Source organism: Peromyscus californicus, unplaced genomic scaffold (genome assembly GCF_007827085.1).
Source record: "Peromyscus californicus insignis strain IS unplaced genomic scaffold, ASM782708v3 Scaffold_10__1_contigs__length_136768540, whole genome shotgun sequence".
Taxonomy (NCBI): Eukaryota; Metazoa; Chordata; class Mammalia; order Rodentia; family Cricetidae; genus Peromyscus; species Peromyscus californicus.
The window spans coordinates 119,609,593-119,633,759 of NW_026294391.1; the positions used below are offsets into that span (position 1 = coordinate 119,609,593).

General features: G+C 38.8%; 1 protein-coding gene across 2 annotated transcripts in view; it reads left to right on the forward strand.

The window, feature by feature from the left end:
- Positions 1-2,322: 2,322 nt before the first annotated feature.
- F9 (coagulation factor IX) overlaps positions 2,323-24,167 on the forward strand; it is a 28,828-nt gene continuing 6,983 nt past the window's right edge. The window contains exons 1-6 of one of the 2 annotated variants that reach the window (XM_052747335.1): positions 2,323-2,410; positions 6,989-7,152; positions 7,579-7,603; positions 13,122-13,235; positions 17,642-17,770; positions 20,373-20,605. In XM_052747335.1, the coding sequence (XP_052603295.1) occupies positions 2,323-2,410; positions 6,989-7,152; positions 7,579-7,603; positions 13,122-13,235; positions 17,642-17,770; positions 20,373-20,605 (753 nt within the window). The remainder of the gene's footprint in view (positions 2,411-6,988; positions 7,153-7,578; positions 7,604-13,121; positions 13,236-17,641; positions 17,771-20,372; positions 20,606-24,167) is intronic. The other variant, XM_052747339.1, reaches the window with a different exon arrangement.

Here is a 24,167-nt window from a genome sequence, read left to right on the forward strand (position 1 = left end):
CAAACCTCATGATGTCATTGTTTTTCTCTGCTGAGTAGTTCTCCATTGTGTATATGTATCACATTTTATTTATCCATTCTTCAGTTGAAGGGCATCTAGGTTGTTTCCAGATTCTGGCTATTACAAACAATGCTGATATGAACATAGCTGAGCAAGTGCTCTTGTGGTATGATTGAGCATTCCTTGGGTATATGCCCAAGAGTGGTACAGCTGGATCTTGGGGGAGATTGATTCCCAATTTTCTTAGAAAGCACCATATTGATTTCCAAAGTGGTTGTACAAGCTTGCACTCCCACCAGCAGTGGAAGAGAGTTCCCCTAGCTCCACATCCTCTCCAGCATAAGGTGTCTTCAGTGTTTTTGATCGTAGCCATTCTGACAGGTGTAAAGTGGTATCTCAGAGTTGTTTTGACTTGCATTTCCCTGATAATTAGGGATGTTGAGCAATTCCTTAAATGTCTTTCAGCCATTTGAGTTTCCTCTGTTGAGAATTCTCTCTTTAGTTCTATAGCCCATTTCTTTTTTTTTATTTTATTTTTTTTTATTTTGCAATACAATTCAGTTCTACATATCAGCCTCGGATTCCCTTGTTCTCCCCCCTCCCGTCCCCCTCACCTTCCCCCCAGCGCCCCCCCATTCCCATCTCCTCCAGTATAGCCCATTTCTTAATTGGACTGTTGGGCATTTTGATGTCTAATTTCTTGAGTTCCTTATATATTCTGGATATCAGTCCTCTGTCAGATGTGGGGTTGGTGAAGACCTTTTCCCATTCTGTAGGCTGTCGCTTTGCCTTGTTGACCTTATCCTTTGCTCTACAAAAGCTTCTCAGTTTCAAGAGGTCCCATTGATTGATTGTTTCTCTCAGTGTCTGAGCTACTGTGTTATATTTAGGAAGTGATCTCCTATGCCAATGCGTTCAAGACTACTTCCTCCTTTCTCTTCTAGCAGGTTCAGAGACATAGTAAAAATGGCAATTTTACCAAAAGCAATCTACAGATTCAGTGCAATCCCCATCAAAATACCAACACAATTCTTCGCAGACCTGGAAAGAATAATACTCAACTTCATATGGAAAAACAAAAAACCCAGGATAGCCAAAAGAATCCTGTACGATAAAACAACCTCTGGAGGCATCACGATCCCTCACTTCAAGCTCTACTATAGAGCTACAGTAATAAAAGAACAGCTTGGTACTGGCATAAAAACCAACATGTGGACCAATGGAATAGAATTGAAGGCCCTGACATTAATCCGCACACCTATGAACATATGATTTTTGACAAAGAAGCCAAAAGTGCACAATGGAAAAAAGAAAGCATCTTCAACAAGTGGTGCTGGCATAACTGGATATCAACGTGTAGAAGGCTGCAAATAGATCCATATGTATCACCGTGTACAAAGCTTAAGTCCAAGAGGTTGTCTTTTTACCAGTGTGTATTTTGGGCTTCTTTATTTAAAAAAAAAAAAACAGGCATCCATAGGTGTGTGGATTTATGTCTGGGTCTTTGATTTCATTGGTTAATAAGTCTGTTCTTATATCAATACGATACTGTTTTTATTACTGCAGCTCTGTAGTACAATATGAAGTTAGAGATGGTGATGACTTCAGCAGTTCTTTAATTATTTAGGATTGTTTTAACTAACTTGGGTTTGTGTGTGTGTGTGTGTGTGTGTGTGTGTGTGTGTGTGTGTGTGTGTGTTTCCATATGAAACTGAAAATTGTCCTATCAAGATTTGTGAAGATTTGTGTTGGAATTTTTATAGGGATTGCACTGATAATTGTATAGTTATACACGTATGTTTCTACATATCCATGGGTTTGGATACATACACATGTACATACACACATGTTCAGAGACAGGGTCTATATGTGTCACTATATTGGCATATGGCACAAGAAAGACTGTGCATTCTTGATTACAATGAAGTGCATAACAAATCTTCCAGATTCATAATTTGTAAATGTAGTATATAAACAACTTTTAAGATATTTTAACATAAAGGGTCAAATAATGGAATTCCCTTTTTATCTTTAAACTCTATAGTATTGCCCTCTGACAAAGATAAAATGAGTTCCAACTGATAAACTTTGCTGCCAGCACAACTGTAGCTCGGCCCCAGTGACAGAAGCCCGTGAAACCCAAGGTGCACTTTAATGATGAGCCCTGCTCATTCTCTTCACTTGACCCAAGAAGCTACTGGAAATAGCCCAAAGACCCACTGAGGGATATGGACAGGAATTTCCCAGAAGTAAATCCAATTCAGCTCGTACTTTGGAACGATTGATCAGCTCTGACACTTGCACAATCTACTAACAAAGGTCATGCAGCACCTGAACACCATCATGGCAGAATCACCGGGCCTCATCACTGTCTTCCTTTTGGGATATCTACTCAGTGCTGAATGTGCAGGTTTGTTTCCTTTTCAAAGCTACATTGAATATGCTTCTCTTTTAGATACAAAAAAAAATTAGAACCAATTTTCAACTAAACCAATATTCCATGATTTGACGCTATAGTTTAGATTCCAGCAGGCAAATACTGGCTCTCGGGTAACTTCACCTTCTTCATTTTAAAACAGACCTGGAGCTACAGTGCTTGTGATGCATTTTTATTTAATAGATAGTTATTCTTATGACTTAACAATGTAATTCCTCTTAAAATTTCTGTGTTTAAAAAATGTAAGTTTAAAAAATGTAAGTGGGAAAATGTCTTAACAAAGAAATTGTAGAATAACCAGGAAAACATGTTAGTTTGTGGTGTTAGACTCACCACCTTGAAATCAAAAGGGGAAACATCTAAACGACAGTGGTCTTATTTACATAAAAAGTATCTTTTGAATCTACATGTGTTTCAGTGTTTTAGAACTAGATGGTAAGGCATAGTTATAATGTATAAAATTATATATTTACAATTTAATTTCTCAGTTAAAATTGGAAGATTAACCTTTCTTTATTAAGTGATCTGTCATGAAAGCTTCTACACAGATGGGACTAAATCAGCTCATCTGTGAGTCCACATGTTTCAGAACTGTTGTTTAGAGAACCCTAGTACTTACTCAGAGACCTCTCTAGGGACAATACAAGTATAAAAATGGCTAGATAGAGTAGAAACTTAGTCCATGCAAAGTATAACATATTGGGTTTCTGTTTGGTTTCCTTTTTGCAACAACACTGACTTTACTCCCCAGGGAAAGGCACACAGAGAAAAACTTACTGCATTTAGACAAACAGCCTGCTCCCTCAAGATGCATTTATCATACTTACTTGTCAACCTACTAAAATCATCTCTAGCAGCTGACAGTGCCAGGATCAGGGGTGCCAACCCTGAACATCCCCAGAAAACAGGCTGGTCTTCTGGTTCCCACTCCAGACATGATGTCAACTATGGAATCAGACTGAAAGCCTGAAGCGATGACATGAAAACGGAAAGGTTAAACTGCTCTTGCAAAGTGGGCAGACTAAGAGATGAAAAATACATGTTGGAAAACTCATTATGTGGATCATAAAGTCAGGTCATTCAACATACTGCACCAGACTGACCTATGTGAGGACAAATGATCCAAACACTTTCTTATAAATTAGTAGTAAGGGGATGGTGGGTGTCAGAGGACTGATGCCCATCAGAAGACCTTGGATGATGGAAAAATAATAAAAGAATCAAGATTTCAGATCTGGGGCAATAATGACTGGAAATAATCCTAAAGAGATGTTAAATATATGATCCTCAAACAATAGTGAGGAGAAAAGCAACAAGATTTTAGAGTCATTGTGGTCAGGGAGCCAAGGAATTGTCCCTGGGGTGGACAGTATTCATGTAGCACTGTCTTCTGTTAAATTGTCATGGGCTTCAAAAAGGAGACACTGCATGTTCATGACTAGTGCCTTAGGGTGCCAATTTAGAATTGGAAATCAAAATCGGTCTGTGAAACAAATTTGGTTTTACAAAGTATACAGATCAAAACTGTCTTTTATGCATTCAGATATTAGTGCATTACTGTTATGGTGCCTGGTACTGTGACTATCTTGCTCCTCAAGGCTTGCTCAGCCTGCTTTCTTACACAACCCAGGACTGCCAGCACAGGGGTGGCACAACCCACAGTGATATTGACCTTCCCACATCAATCATCAATCAATAAAGTGCACCACAGGCTTGCTCACAGGCCAATTTGATGGTGGCATATTTTCAAAAGAGATTCCCTCTTCCAAAGCGACTCTAAGTTGTGTCAAGTTGATATGAAAACTAGCCAGAACACAGACATCCACCCATCCACACACCCTACACACATGTGTGTATATCATTTATATAATCATATGTATAGAGAGAGCAATAAAAATAATCACTAATATGAGCATTTTATGTAGATAGTAACCCTCACACAGAAAGAGCCACATCCACAATAATGTAAGTATTCCAGATGCTCTGTCTGGTTTGAATATTGGCTGTTAGAAATGAGGCAAAAAAATGGGGTGGGCCAGATCATCTAATAATTTTTTAGACGGTCTTAAGCTAAGGAGATTGAACAGTAGAGAGCAATGTGGAGGTGTAACAAGTGTAAGTGTAAAAATCACACCCTTCACTATGTTCTAGTGCTCAGTCTGGTAACACTCTATGTAACTAATGAGGCTCCAGGCTAGCCAGTCCAACCTTAAGTCTCTTGTAACCATCCAAAGGAAACAAATGTTCAGGACCTGGACAGTAGCCATAGAGAGAAGATGGACAATTGAAGTGATAATAATGAAATAGAGCTGAAGTGATTCAATAGCCACATGTATATGAAAGGTTTAGGAGACATATATAGAGTGTATGAAGGGTTAAGTATAGTGTGATGATACCAACATAGCACAGACTCTGTAGGCAGACTTCTGACTCTAAATCCAGGCTGATCCTCTACTGTGTGACAAGGAGCAATCAGGAAATACATGAAGTCAAAATGATGCTTTCCAAGATTACTACCAATAATGACAATGGTAATTTCCTTGCACAGAGGGCAGGAAGGAAGTAAAGGCACTACAAAGCGCATAGAAGAGCTGGAGAAGGGAGAAAGCTCAGAGGCAAAGAAAAGCAGATAGCATGAGAAGCTTGGGGGAAAAGTGAGTAACCAGAATATGCTGGCTTGTAATTTATCTCAGAGATCCTGTCAACATGATGATGAGGTACACATCCTTACACTGCTGCTACACCCATTTTACACTTGGGAAAGTTAAGATCCAGATATTGTATGACTTGCTATGTTCACACAGTCAAAAAGAGTCAGATACATGATTCAAATCCTGTCCAATCTGATTACAAACTTGCTTTTTCATTCCTCCACACTCTAAATCAGTACCATCATAGATGTTCTATAGGAGTGACTTGAGTCAAGCAAATGAATTGCTGTGGGAACTGAGATATAAATACACAAAGGTACCCATAGGCAACTTGGTGGTACACACACCTGCCTCGCCTTGAGACTGCCTGGCAAGCAAAGCACTAACAAGGAGTGGAATGAACTGGGAAAGTTGGAAGAATCATAGGAAGATATTTAAAGTAAATTCAGGGATTGAGGAAATATTCCCAAAGGGATTCAGAGAGCCAGGATGTCAGTGGACTAGAATGTTCCGTAAATGATATAGCTACCACAAAATAAGGTAATAAAATTAAGTTCCATTTCTTCTCCCCTTTTGGGTTAATGAGAAAGTAGTACTAAATGCCCTAGAAAGTTCAGTTTGGAATATTATCAGCTACATAGATGCTCTCTCTAAGATTTATTTATTTATTATTTGTATTTGTATGTATGCATATGAGATTGAGTTTATGTGCACCACATGCATGCTGGTGCCTATCTATGGAGGCCAGAGAACATCAGATCCCCTAGCACTGGAGTTACAGGCAGTGGTGAGCCACCTGATGTGGCTACTTATGTGATGTGATATTTATGTGGTGGGAATTAAACCCAGATCCTCTGTGAGATCAGTAAGTATTTTTAACTACTGAGTAATCTCTCCAGCCCCAATATTTAGAAAAGGAGTAACTCCAAGAAGTTTTTCAGGTTCCTGCTATTGATTATGTACATTATATACATATATATACATATGTGAACATATACACATACATATGCATACACATGTAGAGGGAGAGAGACAGAGAAACAGAAATAGATACAAAGAGGAAGAGGCAAGGAGAAGGAAAGGGAAGAAGGCAGAAAATTCAAAGCCTTCAATCCTCAAAAAAGCAGAAGTGTCCTATAGAGTAGGCAGTCATACCTAAAAGAAACCACATCATGAATGTCAGTGAAATGCTTACATCACTGGAATTCATATACCAACTAAAGGCATCATGGGCCTGAAGATAAAATCAATTATGGCATGATTGTTCCTTGATATCACATGAGAGGCACTGAGATCACATTTGTAGCTGGCCTACAGTTGGGATTTTGTTGATGTTGTTTAATATATTTTCATACAAAACATTTTTATCATATTCTTTCCCCTCCTCACTCAACTCCTCCAATCTATTTACCCACCCAACCTCCAACTTCATGTTATATATATACAAAACAAAATCAAAACAGGCTTTTGTTCTTCACGGGATATTTGTTGAAAAGTCACTGGGAGACTATGTCCTTGAAACAGCCCAGCCAAGGTAATGATGGATCACCTTGCAAGGATCCTACACTGAGCTATTTTCAAGCGATGACAAAGGGTAAACTTAACTGCTTATTTGAGAACTTCCTTTTTCATCCAAAGTTTTTTTAAATACAAATACAGCTAAAAATGTGATCTTTTATTATTGGAGCTCTACGAAAAGTAAAATTGAATTTTAATTCCTAAATCTCAATATTTATATGGTACTGTGAGAATATCACAGATTTTGGCTCCATGCCCCAAAGAGAAATTAGCTATAGAATTACTTATATCAAAAACAAACCTTTTCTTAAAAGACATATTTCATTTTCAGAGTGTTTTCTTTTTTTCTCTAAAACTAAAGAAAGGTTCTTTTAAATTTCAGTTTTTCTTGATCGTGAAAATGCCACCAAAATTCTTATCCGTCCAAAAAGATATAATTCAGGGAAACTGGAAGAGTTTGTTAGAGGAAACCTTGAGAGAGAATGTATAGAAGAAAGGTGTAGTTTTGAAGAAGCACGAGAAGTTTTTGAAAACACTGAAAAAACTGTGAGTATACCCACATCATACCAGAGCAATGTGTCCCAGAGCAAAAGATGGAAACCTTAATTTAAAAAAGGAATGGGGGACTAGAGAGATGGCCCAGTGTTCTATTCCAGAGGACACAGGTTGAATTCCAAGCATCCACATGGAAGCTCACAAACATCTCTAACTATAGGTCCAGGAGATCCAACACCCTCTTCTGGCCTCTGTGAGTACTGCATGTACATGGTGCATATGTGCATGCAGGCAGAACACCCATACACATAAAACAAAATGAAAACTATTTTTAAATCAATTTTTTAAAAGAAATAAACTTTTATTTGAAATCTTAAAGTATCAGTACATATTACATCACAAATGTTATAAAAGAAAATGAATCCACATCAAAATACTTTAAACACTATCATGAAGTTGTCTTCTTTTTTCTTACAGACCGAATTTTGGAAGCAGTATGTTGGTAAGCAATTAGTTTTATTTCCTAGCTGCTATATGAAACATTTGAGAATTGTGATTTTTTTCTTTATATAAGTAGAGATTGTAAAGTCTCAGTAACAATCTTAAATGCAGAAAGAAAGCAAAAACAATTGCATCTCAGAGCTGAATGAAAGTTTGCTGTCATTAGTGGAGTTAAAGATGCTGACTGACAATGTTTACTATGTTAAATCCTCCATGTCTTGACTTACCACCCCTTCCTCTCCTCATTCCACAAAGGGGATCCCTGCACAACCTAGCAGTGTCGCCATGTTAGAGGAGTTATCTGGCTATCCCTGTTTGCTGACTCTCCCCAGCTTCTGCTAGGCTCACGTCCTTACTTTGCTCAGGGACTTTGCCCAGATTCCACCAACTCAATGAGTCCTCCCTTTACCAGGTATTAATACTTCAACCTGCTCCCTGGCAGCTCTGCCATTTTAGATACTTGTGTCCTGGTCTATTTTTTTTAACTACAGGTTGGGTATCCCTTATCTAATATACTTGCAAACAAACGTGTTTTAGATTATGGATTTGCTTTTTTGCAAGCATTAAATTATTTCCATATGTGTAATGAAATATCTTTGGCATGGGACTCAAGTCTAAATGCAGGATTTGTTTATAATATATATTTATGAGAATATCAATATATTCTTTAAACATGTTCCTTGAAGAGAATGTCATACAATAATTTTAATAATTTTGTTTGTGAAACTATTTCACAGCATGGAATTTTCCATTTGTGGCATCATGTTGGTATCCAAAAAGTTTTAGATTCTGGAGTAATTTGGAATTACTACAATAATTTCATATTGAGGATACTCAACATGTAGCACTTTTCACAATTTATTGTTCATTTTCCCACCTAATAGAATGTGAGCTTTGTTTTGGCAGAAATTAGTTACTTCACTTGTTGATGGGTTCCTGCCACCTACAGCAGTATGCAATGGAGGCCTGCAGTAAATATCTGCCCAATGAACTGACCCAAAGGAAAAAAAATTTAATACTTTAACAACAATCAATTTTATTATTTACATTGTATCTTCATACATTTTTTAATTTTGCCTGCAAATACAAATTTGAAACCATTTAAATCCAGAATTAGGATTTTGAGGGAAGTTTCACAGATTCACCTCCTTCAGACTGTCCACATGAACAGAAACAAATGAACTGGGACACCTAGTCGCTGAGCTCCATTAACTTGAGGTCCAGTTGGATTTTCTACAGTTACTTTTCTGGAGGAACTAGACAGTCTCATACCCTCAGAACTCACTCTGGTTTCTCCACATTCCATTTGAAGTCTGAAAGCAAAGAGGGAACCTTTGTCTTCCCTTAGTTTCAAGGATGAATGCTGCCATGCCCATTTCTTCCCAAGTTGCCCCTAAAACTCCATCCAAACTCTATTTATACTGGAGTTAAAACTTTGAAGCTTGGGGCTTGTTTTTTTCTAATGCAAACCAGGGGTTTGGGGAAGATATACCTCTGTTAGTAAAGTGCTTTCTATTGCTTTGATAAACACATAACCAAAAAGCCACTTGAGGAGGAAATGGTTTATTTGGCTTTTCACTTATCACATTGAGGGAAGTCAGGGAAGGAACTAAAGATAGAGCAATAAAAGGAACCATGGAGGAATTCTGCTTAGTGGCTTTCTCAACTATGTTTTTTACACAACCCAGTGGTGGCATTACCCACTGGGAGCAGGGCCCTCCCACATCAATCATTAATCATTAAAATGCTCCACAGACCAGCCTACAAACAATTTGATGAAGGCATTTTCTCAATTGAGGTTCTTTCTTCCAAGATGATACTGGCTTATATCATTAGCAAACAAACAACAACAAAAAAAAAGTTCAGCCAGCACAGATGAAAACCTGAGTTTAATCCTTATCACCCATCATTTTTGTTGTTTGTGTGTATTTGGTACGTGGTTTCAGGACTGACCACTTTGTATCAGATAGCCATTATAAGGATAATCCTTGGAGAGGTAATTCTCTTCTCTCAGCAGTCACCTATACGTCTTTGCCTAGGAGTGAGACTTTTTCCCCTTCCACGCTAACATGTCCATTGGTATTGCCATTGTTAATGCAGCCATTTCTAGGAAAGACTATTTCACAGCAGACTTTGGAGTATTCTGGCTCTTACAATCTTTCTGTCCCATCTGAGCCATACACCCAAGAACTATCATACAAATGTAGCCATTGGGACTGGGCTCCCCATGATGTGTTGATCTCTGCATTGTGTCCAGTGGTGTTTTCTGTAATAGTCTCCATTTGCTATACATAGAAACTTCTTTGATGAGATGTGGTGGCTACACTTACCTGTGGGTATAAGAATAAGATTTAGAATGTAGTTAGGGATTCTTCTGGTCTAGCAAAGTGGCAGTAGTAGATTCTCTTCTAAGAGCCATGACTTCAATAACCCTGAAACCATATACATACAAAGAACAAAAAGGGGCCTAGTGGGTTGTAATTAAGTATTTTTGCATGGATATATATATATATATATATATGTGTGTGTGTGTGTGTGTGTGTGTGTGTGTGTGTGTGTGTGTGTGTGTGTATTTAACAATAATAATGAAAGACAAAGAGATTATCAATTTTAGAGTGGGGAGCATGGAGAGAGTTGAAGAGATGGGTTTGGGGAAGGGCTAGAGGATACAGAGGAAAGGGAAATGTTGGGACTATATTCTAATTAAAATGTAGTAAAAATGGTAAAATACAAAAATAATAAAAATAGAATAAATGATACAAAATAAAAGCTAGGTTTGGGTGGTGCTTGCCTATAATCCCTGCACTGAGAATGTGGAGACAATGATCTCTAGGGCTTTCTGGCTAGCCAGCTTAGCCTAATCAATATTCTCCAAGTTCAGTGAAAGACTGTCTCAGAAACAATGTCATGAGTGAGTGAAGAAAAACACCCAGGATTGACTTCTACACACACACACACACACACACACACACACACACACACACACACACACACACACACCAAAGAAACAACACTCATATCAACACTCACTCTAGCTACACTTGAACTCTCATGATTCCTTCACACTGCCCATCCATCATACACACCAGCCCCAGGCCCTGCCCAAGCCCCAGCCCCAGCAGCATACTTTGAAGTTGGACAATGGCTTTCTAGGTGAGCTAAGTTCAATCTTTGCTATACCTTGATTACAAATACCCATGAAACATTAAGGGCATACTTCTGTCACTGATGTTTTCACTACCAAAACATAAACAACACAAACAAGAACAGAAAAGGAACAAAGCCCATGCTTGTTTTCACGTGAGTTAAGATTCCTACCTACTATAAAATTAGCCTGTACTACTCAGAAATAGCCTGGGCCCAGGCTCCTTAGTGCTGTGTCATTCTCTAGTATGACTTCATCATACAAGGAGCCTGACTAAACCAGCATCTGTCAGGCACCTTGTAGAGTACAGTTCACAGAAGCAGTCTATAGAATGCCTATCACATTTAACCTTCATACATTCCCATGTGTGAAGCATTATGAATTCTGTCTCACAAAGAAGGAAACAGGTGTAGAGGGGATAAGGGAATCGCAAGACCTGGAAGAGAAACCAAGTTCTCTTACCAACCCCCTTCTTTCACTATGACCTTGAAATCTGAATGTTATTTTTCATCCAATAGGAACTTAATAGTCTGTTGTTGTTGTTGTTGTTGTTAAGGGCTTATTTCTTTTCGTTTTTTATATATATATAAGTATTTATATATATAAATACTTATATATATATAAGTATTTTGTTTGTATGTGTGTCTGTGCAGCACATGTGTGACTGGTAACCATGGAGGCAAGAATGGGGACATCAGATCCCCTGGAACTGGAGTTATGAACTGACATAAACAACCATGTGTGTGGTGGGAACTGAACCCAGATCCTCTGCAGGAGCAGCAAGTGCTCTTGACCACTGAGCAACCTTTCCAGATCCAGAAGGCAGCAGTATTAAAGGAGAATCTCACTTGTCTTGTCTTGTCTCCTGCTGTCTTTGACCCCCACTAACTATGGCCTTCTCCTGGCCTATGGTACACAGAGATAGGAACCCAAAGGAGGACTAAATGCAAAATAAAATGACACTCATTTTGAAGATATGTCTCAGCAAATGAGTTTCCTGTGCAGCTGGCTGCAAGCCCAGACCCTTTCACTGAAACACCCTAAATAATTCAGATTCATTGGTCTATAATATAAAGTGCAAATGTAGCTCATTTTTAGACCAGTTCTGAACATCAATAATAATAAACCAGAGATAATGTATTTTGTTTTCATAGAATTGGAACAAATTGCAGTATCTGTGCAAAAGCACATTGGATCAAGGGGCAGAGAGGGCAAGGTCTAATTTTTACAGCAATCCAATTTTCCAGAGAGTTTATTTCTGAAAAAGGATTCTAGTCCCTTAGTCAACAGAACCTAGACACGTGCTTCTATCAGACAGTAGGGAAAGAACATGGGACTCTACACAGTATATATCAAGGAGTTTGGCTACATATAAAGTATGACTAGTAACTAGAAATTTTTCTTTGATTCCTCCCTTTTTTCTCTCTTTGCTCTTTGAAACCATTTTATCTCGTGGTTTTCTTTCTCATATGTGGAGTCCTACAGACCTAGTTAGCAAGTTTTCTATAGCTCAAAATACATAGCTCTCTCCTTCTGGTTGGATTCAGCCTATCCCCCTGAAGCTTTCTTAGTAGTATGAATGGAGGCCAAACACTAAGAAAGAAGACTTAAAAGTTCCCTTCTGTTCCTAACCCTTCCCCTCTTGCCTATTCCTTCTTCCTGTTTTTATGTTTGTTTGTTTGTTTGTTTGTTTTACTATCAGTGTCTTCAAAGACTGTAAATGTAGAAACTTCAGAAAACAGAGTGGAAACAGCAAATCTATTCATAAAGCACATCCAATAGTACTTTTAAGTTGCTGATGGTGCACTGAACATTGTTGCTAACTTGGAAGCTAAGTGATAGGCAGAAAACCATCTTTAAGCTCCTGGCACCTTCCCTGTTGTCACAGACCCTTGCTTCATATGATAGGTAAGTGGATACATTTGCCCTGTGCCTGGGCTGCCAGTTCCTTGAGTGGAAACACCTTTATTGTCTAACACGGCTTGCTCTGCAATACTTACAATAAAATGGCCTTGTATGAAACATGGATAGTATTTGTTGAAGTGGTTCAATTTGATTTGATTTATGGTTAACCTGTTCCCATTCCATGAAGAAACCTGGACAATCCCTTTTGTTGTCTGCTGATATAGTGATTTCCATACACATGCATCTTCCCTGTTCCCTCGGATTGTATTCCTCCCTCTGTGCAGTTTCCAGGATGGCATTGGCCTTTGCTGCAGTGGCTTCTAGAAACTCGGAAGAACAGGGACATCGCTTGCCCACCTGCAGTTAGCTCACAGCTCAGTAGTTCTTCCTTGACCCTAAAAATCAGAATCCTAGCCTCATATGTCTACTCAGTTTATATGATAATTCAATTTCTTAATCTGTCTTAAAGATGGAGATCAGTGTGAGTCAAATCCTTGTTTAAATGGTGGAAAATGCAAGGATGATATTAATTCCTATGAATGTTGGTGCCAAGTTGGATTTGAAGGAAGGAACTGTGAATTAGGTAAGTAACTTTTTTATTATTCATGGTTCAAGGTTTCCTTTTTAAACCAGATGAAACAGGAAATTGAAATAGTTATATACCATACATTTATCTTAAAACACACTTCAAAGCTTATAAACATTCACTTTCTCTGTAGTCAGTTTCCAAGGTATGAATTCAAGCTAATATTGAGTGGTAATGTCCCATTCCCTTTACTTATTAATCCTTAATACAGTCATATGTGCTCAGCACCATTATTATTCCCATTTTATGAACATTAAAGGACTGCAGCACAAACATAAGAGGTATAAATGGTTGAGCAAGGAAGTGAACTTCAGCTGAACTGTACACAAAACTCTGAGAAAACTGCACCCATAAAATGGTTTGAACTTGTGACTGAGTTGCTGTCAATCTAGGCAGAGGCAGTGAATAATCTACAGACCTGGGAAAGACAGGCTCCCATGTAATAGGAACTCTTCCAGATGAACAAAGCATTTTATAAGTTAAATTTGTTATAAAGATCAGAGATTGTTCCTCAATCAACAGTATTGAATATATCAAAGAGTAACAAAGGAAAAAAAGTAATTTGCAAATGTAAGATTTTGGTGTTTTTTTTTCTTATCATAGCCTAGAATATTTCTTTTTTGGGGGGATTTTTTTGATTTGCACAGTAAACCCTGAAGTCCTTCTCCTACTTGATTACTGCCTCTGGATGCAGTATTGCTGACATTGTGACTGAGAGAAGCATATGGTACCAAGAAAAGATTTTGCACTCTGAAATTCTAAGAGAATAGAGGTGCAATCCAAAGGAAAGAATTTAACACCACAGGCTACATGGCTAAGGATAAAGAGTAGAAAAGTATCAGGACACTATTAAGGCAGTATAGCCACCTCTCTGACAGATGAACAAGGCATAAAATGAAATGAAAGGCAGCAGCTGCACTTGCCCTATTGAGAAAGGGGATGAAAGTCCCTGTCATATTGTTCAGTACCAAGGGGAAGTTCATTGATCATCTTCCTTTGAAATCTGAAAGATCTCAAAATAAAAAGAAAAGTTGAAAGGACAAAGGAATTTCAAAAGAAAGAACGAATGCAAGTGGGTGAACTAATATACTCGGGCTGGACTTCCATTTGTTTAGGGTCCCTGGTGTAGCAATAAGCCACTGTTTGAGTTCTACTCCTGTGGGTGTGTTAATTCTCAACATCTCTAAAGTGCCATTTGTTCTGAAAGATCATCATTTCAAATTCAGACTTACTTAGTGAAATTTAGTCCTCATATTCCAGATATATACAGGAATACTTTGAGTAGTTACTCATTATTGGCTCAAATGATGAAACTATTGGAGTGTAGGGAATGGATAACTCAGTCTGTTATAATTGAAGGCCACAGTGTAGTAGATGATCATTGCAAACATAAAGGTTGGGATGGAAAGATGGTTCAACAGTTAAGAGCATTGGCTGCTCTTCCAAAGGAACTGGGTTCAGTTCCCAGAGCCTACATGGTAGCTCACAACTCTCTGTAACTCCAGTTCCAGAAGATACAAAGCTCTTTTTTGGCATCTGCAGGCACCAGATATGCACATTGTACACAAACTTACATGCAGATAAAACTTACCCATAGATATAAAAATATAGTAGTGAAATAATTTTAAAGTTTAAAATCATGTCTCTCTAGTTTGATTTATTTATTTTTATTTTATGTTTAAGGATTTTTTTTCTGCATGTATATCTGGGTACCATGTGCATGCAATGCCCAAAGACGCCAGAAGGTGGCATGGGATCCTCTGGAACTGGAGTTAAAAGTGGCTGTGAGCAATGAGCCAGCTCTCCGGTTCTCTATCTTGTTTTAAAAGACAGACACTTTAAAAGGAGGAAGAGAACAGCCTCGAGGAATGTGAACATAAGCTCAGAAATGCTCTAACAATATGTGGGAGGTTACAGTCCATAGAGAAAAAGTGCTAAATCTACAAATGGCAACATCTCAATGCTCCTTGGTTCCCACATTTGTGTTTGGTCAGGGCTCTGTAGCTGTATTGCAGCCACCACCACACTTAGCCTCTGGGGTATATTGATCAGATCCAACCAATTTGATAAAGGGTTTTTTAAAAAATCTTTTCAGCTCAGCTGGTTCAGAAACAAAATGGAATTCTGTCAGAATGCTCTTTATCTCAGACACTAGAGGAGAGCAACAACAAAGCATGTACAAACTCCCATTTAAGCTTCTTGCCTCAAGCTGAACTGAGCAAGAATCTGAAAAGTCACTAGGCGGCACAATGTATAGGTGTGTGGGCCCATGCCTCACCTTGTGTAGGAAAAGCAAAGATTTCCACTATTGTGATCTTTTGCTTTCTTTTCCCCTGTTCATCAGAGCTCCTAGTCAGGGGAATGAGAAGCAAACATTTGGGGCATGCTTTCTAGTTAGAAAAAAACAAGAATTAATTGGCTACTGTCTGCCTTTGGCTAGAATAAAGATCTCCGGATTTCTTCTGCTGCAGAAGAAATCCAAGTATCTATCACCAGGTAGATCAAGGTCTGCAAGAATCTAGTCATCTTTTCCTCCTAAAGAATGCAAGAAACATTTCCCAACAGAAAAACAGAGTGGGAAGAAAAAATTACAAAAGAATATTCTCTGAGGTTGTTTTATGGTTTGGGGTTTTGTTTGTTTTTGGTTTTGTTTTAATTTTTGCAGGACACCCCAGACACAACTATCTCATTTATTGTGTATTTTTGGAATGGGAAAATATTTCATTTAGCTGAATAACATCATGTTTTCTGGCAAACCTGTTAAACAGAAAAAAATTTTGTTAAGGCTGTGATGGGCAACCTGGTGCTGTCAGGACCAAGGAAAACCCATTCCCAACCTAGTGTTTGACATCTAAGTGCTCAACAACTGATTAATGAGTTTTGTTCTGTTTCTCAGGTCCTGCTCTATTGACCTTTCCCCTGGAATTTCTTGTGCTATAATTCTATTTCTAGAATCCCGAGCCTTTGGCTGCAGGGAAAAGGCTGCTGATTCTACAACAATACATCCCACCACATGAACCACCCAAGCCAGGGATCAAGAGTAGCAGCAACATGCTGGGCCAGAAAGGGCAATGGCAAATAAGAAAATGATTGAAAGGTCTGGTTGCTTAACCAAGGACACAGAAGCAGAATAGAGAAATCCCACCAAGTTTACTCATTCCCGTCACACATGCCCTGGACACTACAAGTTTGTTCTCACCACCTGCCTCTGTTAACTTATCACAATCTCAATATTGATGGAACGTTTTCTACACACGATATTTGATTTGGCTGAACACTTCAGTATTGCTTTGTAGCAACAATATGATAGCTAGGAACAAGAAAAGAGCCAGAAATGTTATCGACACTCATGAGGGGAAAGGTCCTAGAAACTAAATAAATGCAAAAGAGCAGATGCCATCTTTTTTTATCATGTACTTTGTGGGTTATTGGCAGCAAAAATGAAATCTCAGGTTGGTTCTTTTATTCCCTTCTCTTGATAACAGTTTTTTTTTTCCTCTCCTGATTTACTGGACTATCAGTAAACACTATGAACTATTTATCATATGAATGTTAAACAGTTAAAATAAATAAACATACAGAAAGGATGCTGGATATGGAGGCAATATGCAAATACCAATTGTATTTATGCCAGAATAAATAGAAAATAAGTTTTGGGATGGAGTGAAAATTAAGTGTTTAGTAATAAAAGAAAGATGTACAAGTATTCTAAACACACTCTGGTTTCTGTGGATACCTACACACACACACATGCACATCAGTATTTTAACAAATAATAGAATAGATGGATGAAAATTGTATTAACACAATGGACTACTACACAGCAATGTAAATGAACTACTGCTATACAAAAGCATATAGATGAATCTCATAAATACATTGCTAAAAGAGAAGACTATCTATGCTGTTTACATAAAGTTCATGAACTACCAAAGCTATTTACTCTGTTTGAAGCCCATGTAGTGATAACTTCTGTAAAGGAGGAAGGGTAGAATGATTGGGGGGGAACATTACAGGACTTGTGGGGGTTGTAATGTCCTATTTATTAACCTGTGCAGCATTTGAACAGGTGCATTTACTTTGCAAAACATGACACAAAAGTTTTATTGACTTTCCTGAATTTGTATTATGCTTAAATCAATAGGTTTCTAGTTGTAGCTCATGATTTAGTCAAAGTACAATATCCAATTATTTGGTTATACATAAAATCAAAATGTTGCCAACACCATCTTCATGAATTACTGAGAATGCTATTTTACCTCATTTTCTACTCTTAACTCAATGCTCCCAGGTTGTTTCAACTTATGTTTAACCCACACATGAGCCAGTAGTTCTGCATATTTTTTGAAATGTTTATCAGATAAGCCATTAGGTTTTTTTTCTTTTCTTTTCTTTTCTTTTAGATGCAACATGTAACATTAAAAATGGCAAGTGCAAGCAGTTTTGTAAAAATGGTGCTGATAACAAGGTAATTTGTTCCTGCACTGAGGGATACCAACTTGCAGAAGACCAGAAGTCCTGTGAACCAGCAGGTCAAAATCTAAATAAGTTATTTAATGAAAATCTCTATTTGGATCTTTAGCATTAGAACTACCTTATTTTAGACTTTTTTTAAAGGTTTATTTCTTTTTATTTTATATGTATGAGTGTCTTGTGTGCATGTATGTATTATACATTGTGTGTACAATGCCCATGGAAGTAAGCAGAGGGCATCAGATCCCCTGAAGTGGAGTTACAGAGGCTGAGTGAGCTAACATGTAGGTGCTTCCCTAACCCTCCATAACTCCAGTTAAATAACCCAGGTTCAGTTCCTCTGCACAAGCAGTCAGTGCTCTTAACCACTGAGAAATCTCTTCAGCCCCTAGATTTCCTTATTTCAATACTTACTTGTATCTACTCCCTTTTGAAACTGAACAAAAGCTTAGTAGCTTGAAGTGAACAAATTAAGTTTCCAAATGGCACCATCACTTAAATTCAGTAATTATGTACAGCCTGAATTTTTTTTCTGAGTCCATGCTTTTTCTATGATTTATATATCACAAAGAAATGGATTTGTGTGATCTCTATGTGCAATATTTGAGGTTCAGCACATCAAACTAGTAATATGTTACCATAGCATAAAAGACATACTTGGCTGACTTGTAAGTTTCCAATAAAAAGATGCCAAGTGTTAAGCATAAGTCTGTTGGAGGCCGAGTTACTTCCTGACTTGAGTCCTAAACTGGGTTTCTATACTAGCTGTCAGACTGGATCCAGCAACTGCTTATGCACCCCTAGGCTGAGCCACACCATCTTTACAGTAAAGGGCAAGGCAACGTTTCACAGATGTGTGAGCATGTCACCATGTTGACAGATAATCGCTGTGTTTAGAACATCTCCACATACATCTCTCACCTCTGAAGCCATAGTTTTGATTGGTGGGGGGAGAGAGAGAAACTTTGCAAGACTAAAAGAAGGAAAATAGAGTGCCTGGTGTGCCAACATGAAGACGCGAGTTCAAATCCCCAGCACATAAAAGCCAGGCAGTGTGAACCCATGACCCCAGCACTGAAGAGAAGGGGGAAGATAGGACCAGCCCGAAATGGTGAGCTCCAGGTTCAGGGAGAGATCCAGCCTCAAAAGTAATTTAGAAAGCAGAGAAATAAATGAGGAAGCTTGCTGTCAACCCCTGGCTTCCACGCATACAGGCTTGGGCTCTCGCATCAGCACACATATACCACACCTACAAATAAAAAAAGAAGTACAATTTTGAAGCAAGCCAGGTACAGTTTCTCTTGTGTTTCCAAAGCAAGATTTTTTTTATTAAATTGGTACATTCAATTATGAACCATTCCTCTATAACTGTGACTTTGATACCTATCTCCGTAATGTACCAGGCAGAGGAAATGAAAGAGAGGCCCAGAATACAAGACTGTGTCTGCTACAAGTAAAATGAAAAGCCTTTGATGCTTCACCTTCTGCCTGTCCTTTCTTCACATACATTGCCTTACCACAGCTTGCCTTAGGTGTGTGTGTGTGTGTGTGTGTGTGTGTGTGTGTGTGTGTGTGTGTGTGTACGTGCATACACATCTGTTCACACTTAACATTAAAAAGCGAACTTCCAATGGAGGCAGCTGGCACAGAAGCTTAGTCCTTAGAAGCTCTTCCATGCTCTGAGAGAGGAAAATGAAAACTGAAAAGCACCTCCAACTATTAAGAGTTCCATTTGAATGTAGCCTTAGCTTTAACAGAGGAAGTAGGCCAACCTTAAAATAAGCTGTCCTGCCTTTTCAAAGATAATGGTCCCTTTTCTCAAGCCATTGTTGATCCTGTACATTTATGCATGCGTATTTTAAAATAATTTCCTATTTTTCAGCCACAAACTGCCTTCATGACACTTAGCCATAGCTGGTTGCTATAGAAATGTCTGGTATATGAAACGTAACTAAAAGGAGAGGAAACCATGAAAATGAAGTGTGAGGTGACTTTGTTTGGCTACAAATTTCCATACTGGTGGCCCCCAGTATATCAGTAGATGATTTGTTGGGAAATAAGTCAAACCAAGCGGGGGGGGGGGGGGAAAGATGGTCAGATCTTAGTAAATATGGCTTTGGTTATCATATTAGTAACCTATACCTATTTGGTAAATTTTGGCAAATACAATCACAATGAGCTCTCTTCAAAATTCCACATTAGAATCTCTGGTGCATTAATAGTCTACAAAAGAGACCCTATTAATAACATGTAATGGAATCCCCTTGTATCTTATCCTAAAAAGAAAGTTACATAGCATCCCTTCCAGATTTCCAGTCGTGGGAAGGGGTCTTGGAAGTAAGACTTTAATTGAGAAGCTAGATAGAAAATAATTAGATTTTTTTAAAGTCTTAGTAAATTTGATTTCAGAACACCTATTTTATTTCCATAAAGATGGTGGATTCCAAAGCTAAATGATCTCCCCCATGGAAGCGTTAAAAACTTTGCATGAAAATAACACAGTCAGCCTTTTAGTTTGAAATTATATTCATTTTTTTAATGTAGATGGGCCTACTTCTCCAAAGTGACAGCAATGAATGAGCTTCATTCTCAATTTTTGTAATGTAGTTCCATTTGCTACTGTGAAATAACAGAATATTCTCCTTTTTTTTATTTCTGTAGTTCCATTTCCATGTGGAAGAGTTTCTGTTTCATACAGTTCTAAGAAGCTCACCCGTGCAGAGACTATTTTTTCTGACATGGGCTATGAAAATTCTACTGAAGCTGAATTCATTCTGGATGACATCACTGACAGCACCATTCTGGATAACGTCACTGAAAATAGTGAATCATTGAATGACTTCACTCGAGTTGTTGGTGGAGAAAATGCCAAACCAGGTCAAATCCCTTGGCAGGTACTCTATATTGATAGTGTGTTTAAAAGCTGGAGCACAGATGGCAAAAGACAGGCCAGATAAGGAACAGTGCTAGGACATTAGAAAGACCTATGGGAATTGTGAGATGTACTTAGGTAGATTTCATCACTCAGCAAAATAAAAACCCCATAGGTAAGCATCTGGTGAAAGACATGTCCAGAGAAAGCTACCAGATAAGGTCAAAAAAGGATTTGGTACTAAACAAACAGCACAGTAGGATTCTGAACAACTGGTCAGCAATAGGGATGTCTGTAAATAAGTGCTCTCGCTCTCTTTCTCTCTTTCTCTCTTTCTCTCTCTCTCTCTCTCTCTCTCTCTCTCTCTCTCTCTCTCTCTCTCTCTCCTCATACACACACACACAGACATACACATTGGTGCTCACAGAACACCTTCAGTCCCTGGGCAAACTAGTGAGTAAGAAAGTCTCTAGGCCCAGACAAAGTGATGGGAATAAAGAAAAGGACTCACATGGAAAGGATTAAGGCAAAAACTAGTTTCTGAGAATAAACATATGAGGCCTGATCTACTGCCACATTTCTCCAAGTCTGGCAGTATGTACAGATCACCAAGAATTTGTTAGGCATGCAGTCTCACACTCCATCCCATTCCCACTGGATTTGAACCATTAGAGGGAGAGGCCCAGAAAGCTGGGTTCAAAGAAGCCCTCCAGGTCATTCTGACATATACCGTAGTTTGAAAAGCCACTGTACTGAAGGAAGCACACAGAAACCAGCTTCCAAAATGCCAAACATTAGACTCTACATAGTCTTCCAAGTGTGTTCTGCACACAAACTGCATGTAGAGTATTACCTGTGTGTATTTTTTTATATATAACCAAGAGTTAGATTAGTAGCAAAGCACAGGACTTAATTATCCATTCAACCAAAGCCTCAGTGATTCCATTTGTGAGGGAGACAGGCCACCTACTCCCACCTCAATACAAGGAGCTAGTCTGTTCCTTACATAAAATTGGGCTGGCCCATAAGATAATCAGCACATGTGGTTACTTAAATTAACTGGTTAAAAGATTCGGTTCCTCTGTGACTTCTGCCACACTTCCAAGGAATAATGGCCACATGTGGTTCGTGACTATTATACTAAACAGGACAAGTATAAAGAGAATATTTCCATCATTGCATGTATTTCTGTTAGTGTATATATCATGGTTTAGTCTATTTTAAAACTCCTTAGGCCACAGTCATAATTTAGAAGCAATTTCAATGATTCTTCACACCAAAATATTTTCTCTAGTGAAGTATGTACTTTTACAACATCAGAGACTGATAGTTTGGATAACACTGCAATCATCAAATTAGTTACAATTTAAGGAACCAAGGTCAAGTAGATGGATTCATCTAAATTTCAGGTTTAACAACACTAGAAATTTCTGAAACAAGCTATGAATCCTAGCTGTGTCTTCAAAATGTCTGCTACTCTGCCATATACTTGGGGACAGAAGAAAATCATACAGACACTGAATATGTAGTCAATAAAATATATCTGTATATACATTTATATACCCTCTATCCCTCCTTAAAGGCACCTTCCCAGAGCTACTTCCCTTATGCCCCCATCATCCTTTCCTTTGCTCTCCCACATCTTTATTGCTCGTCATTATCCTTGGTCAAACTAACCCTCTCTAGTGACCTTTGAACAATCTCTCTTGGGTTCAGACACCGTAATGTTTTCATTCTATTTAACATCAGCGTAGCTAATTCTATTTTTTTTGTGTGTGTGTGTGTGTGTTCTTGTGTATTTTCATTCCTTATATTTCCAATATCCATGTACAAGGTGGTTGCATTAGTTACTTTTTTGTTGCTGTGATAATGCACCATGACCAAAGGCAACTTAAGGAAGGGGGAGCTTACTCGAGCTTATGATTGCAAAGGGATAAGAGTCCATCATGGCAGGGAGGCATGGCAGCTGGAGGTCACATCTTCAACCACAAACATGAAGCAGAAAAATGGAAGTAGGGTGAGGATACAAACTGTCAAAGCCCATCCTAGTGTTGGGCAGGCAGCCCCTGCCCCCCAGACAGCACCACTAGCTGGGAACTGAGTATTCACATACCTGAGCCTATGGAGGGGACATATTCTATTTCAACCACCACAGTGGCCCTAACCTAAAAAAAATCTTATTTTGTGACAGTGACCCTCGATGTGCCAGAGGGGCATAAAGCAATTTTATCCAGGGACTTATTAACAAAGACTATCATTTCCTCTTTAAATAAGGCAGAATGTTTTTAATCCCAAGATGTTTACATTGAGGTCTTAGCATTGCCACCCTTAGTAAATGAAATGGCAAAAATATGGGATGGGGGAATATAGTCTCAGTTTAGTCACACAGTCTGGAGTTCCCACCCACTCCCTTTAGAGCAGGTGCTTAGCAGATACCTATGCATAGCAGACCTTGGATTTTCTTTTCAAGTCGAAGAGACTAGTAGATGGTGGCTGCAGCTCTGTGAGGAAGAATATAGTGGTCCTGAAACATGAGACATCACTTGCAACTGTCACCTAGAAAAGTGTCTCAAATTGCTGATGTTTCCTAAAAGCCTTTCCAATCAGAATTGGTTCTTTTGTCAGGCAAGTCAGTGGGAGAGAAGAACAAAGTGAGCACTCAAGTGAAGAAATCCCACAAGGAACAAAGAATTGACTTTCATCAGGAATCACCAATAGTTGGAATAAACTAGACATGCTTCATCTGTTAAAAGGTTTAGGTGGGGCTGGTGATATCTCAGTAGTAGAGTGCTTGCTTAACATGAGTATAGCCCTGGGTTCAAGTCTCAGTAGGAGAGAGAGAGAGAGAGAGAGAGAGAGAGAGAGAGAGAGAGAGAGAGAGAGAGAGAGAGAGAGAGAGAGGTTTAGTTTAGACGTTTAGGTGAGCTGTCCACATCTTACCAACTGGAGACACCTGTTTCTTTGTAGACTTACAGGTAGAAGCTGTGAAGCTGTAGCCAAGTGGTCTGGCCTCAGTTAAGAAGCCCTTTCTGAGCACCTGGCTTAGTTGCTAGGCTGGGCCTGTTTAACATGAGACTTATTTGAGCAAATGTTTTGGAATTGTCAACTGGAAGAGCTCTTTTGATCCCAGGAGCAGTGGTTCTAGCTTGAGGGTCACAGAGTGTTCATCCACGGTGAGAAATCCATGGGCACAGGCTAGGGGATTTCAGGGAGCCTGGCCACTGTCTTTTCTCATCTCTCATCTCTCACCTTATTCCATGGCTTCCACTTATTTTGCCTGCCTAGTGGCCAGGGCCTAAGTGGCCTGTCAGGACAAGTTGACAGGATTACTTCCTTGGAACTCTAGGGGTCCTGAGCAGCACAGCTACCCAATTCAGGCTCAAATTCCTCCCCTCCCCTCCACCCAGACCAAAGATGCAAACCAGGCAGAAGTCTTTACTTCAGGTTCTCCTGCAGTGGGATCAGAGTTCCTTGGAAAAGAAGCAGGGACTCTAAGGAGCACTTCAGGGGATGAGAGGGGAAGCCAGAGAGTGTACCACACGTTAACAGAAACACACTTTTCTTAGAAACTGTATCTAGCCAAC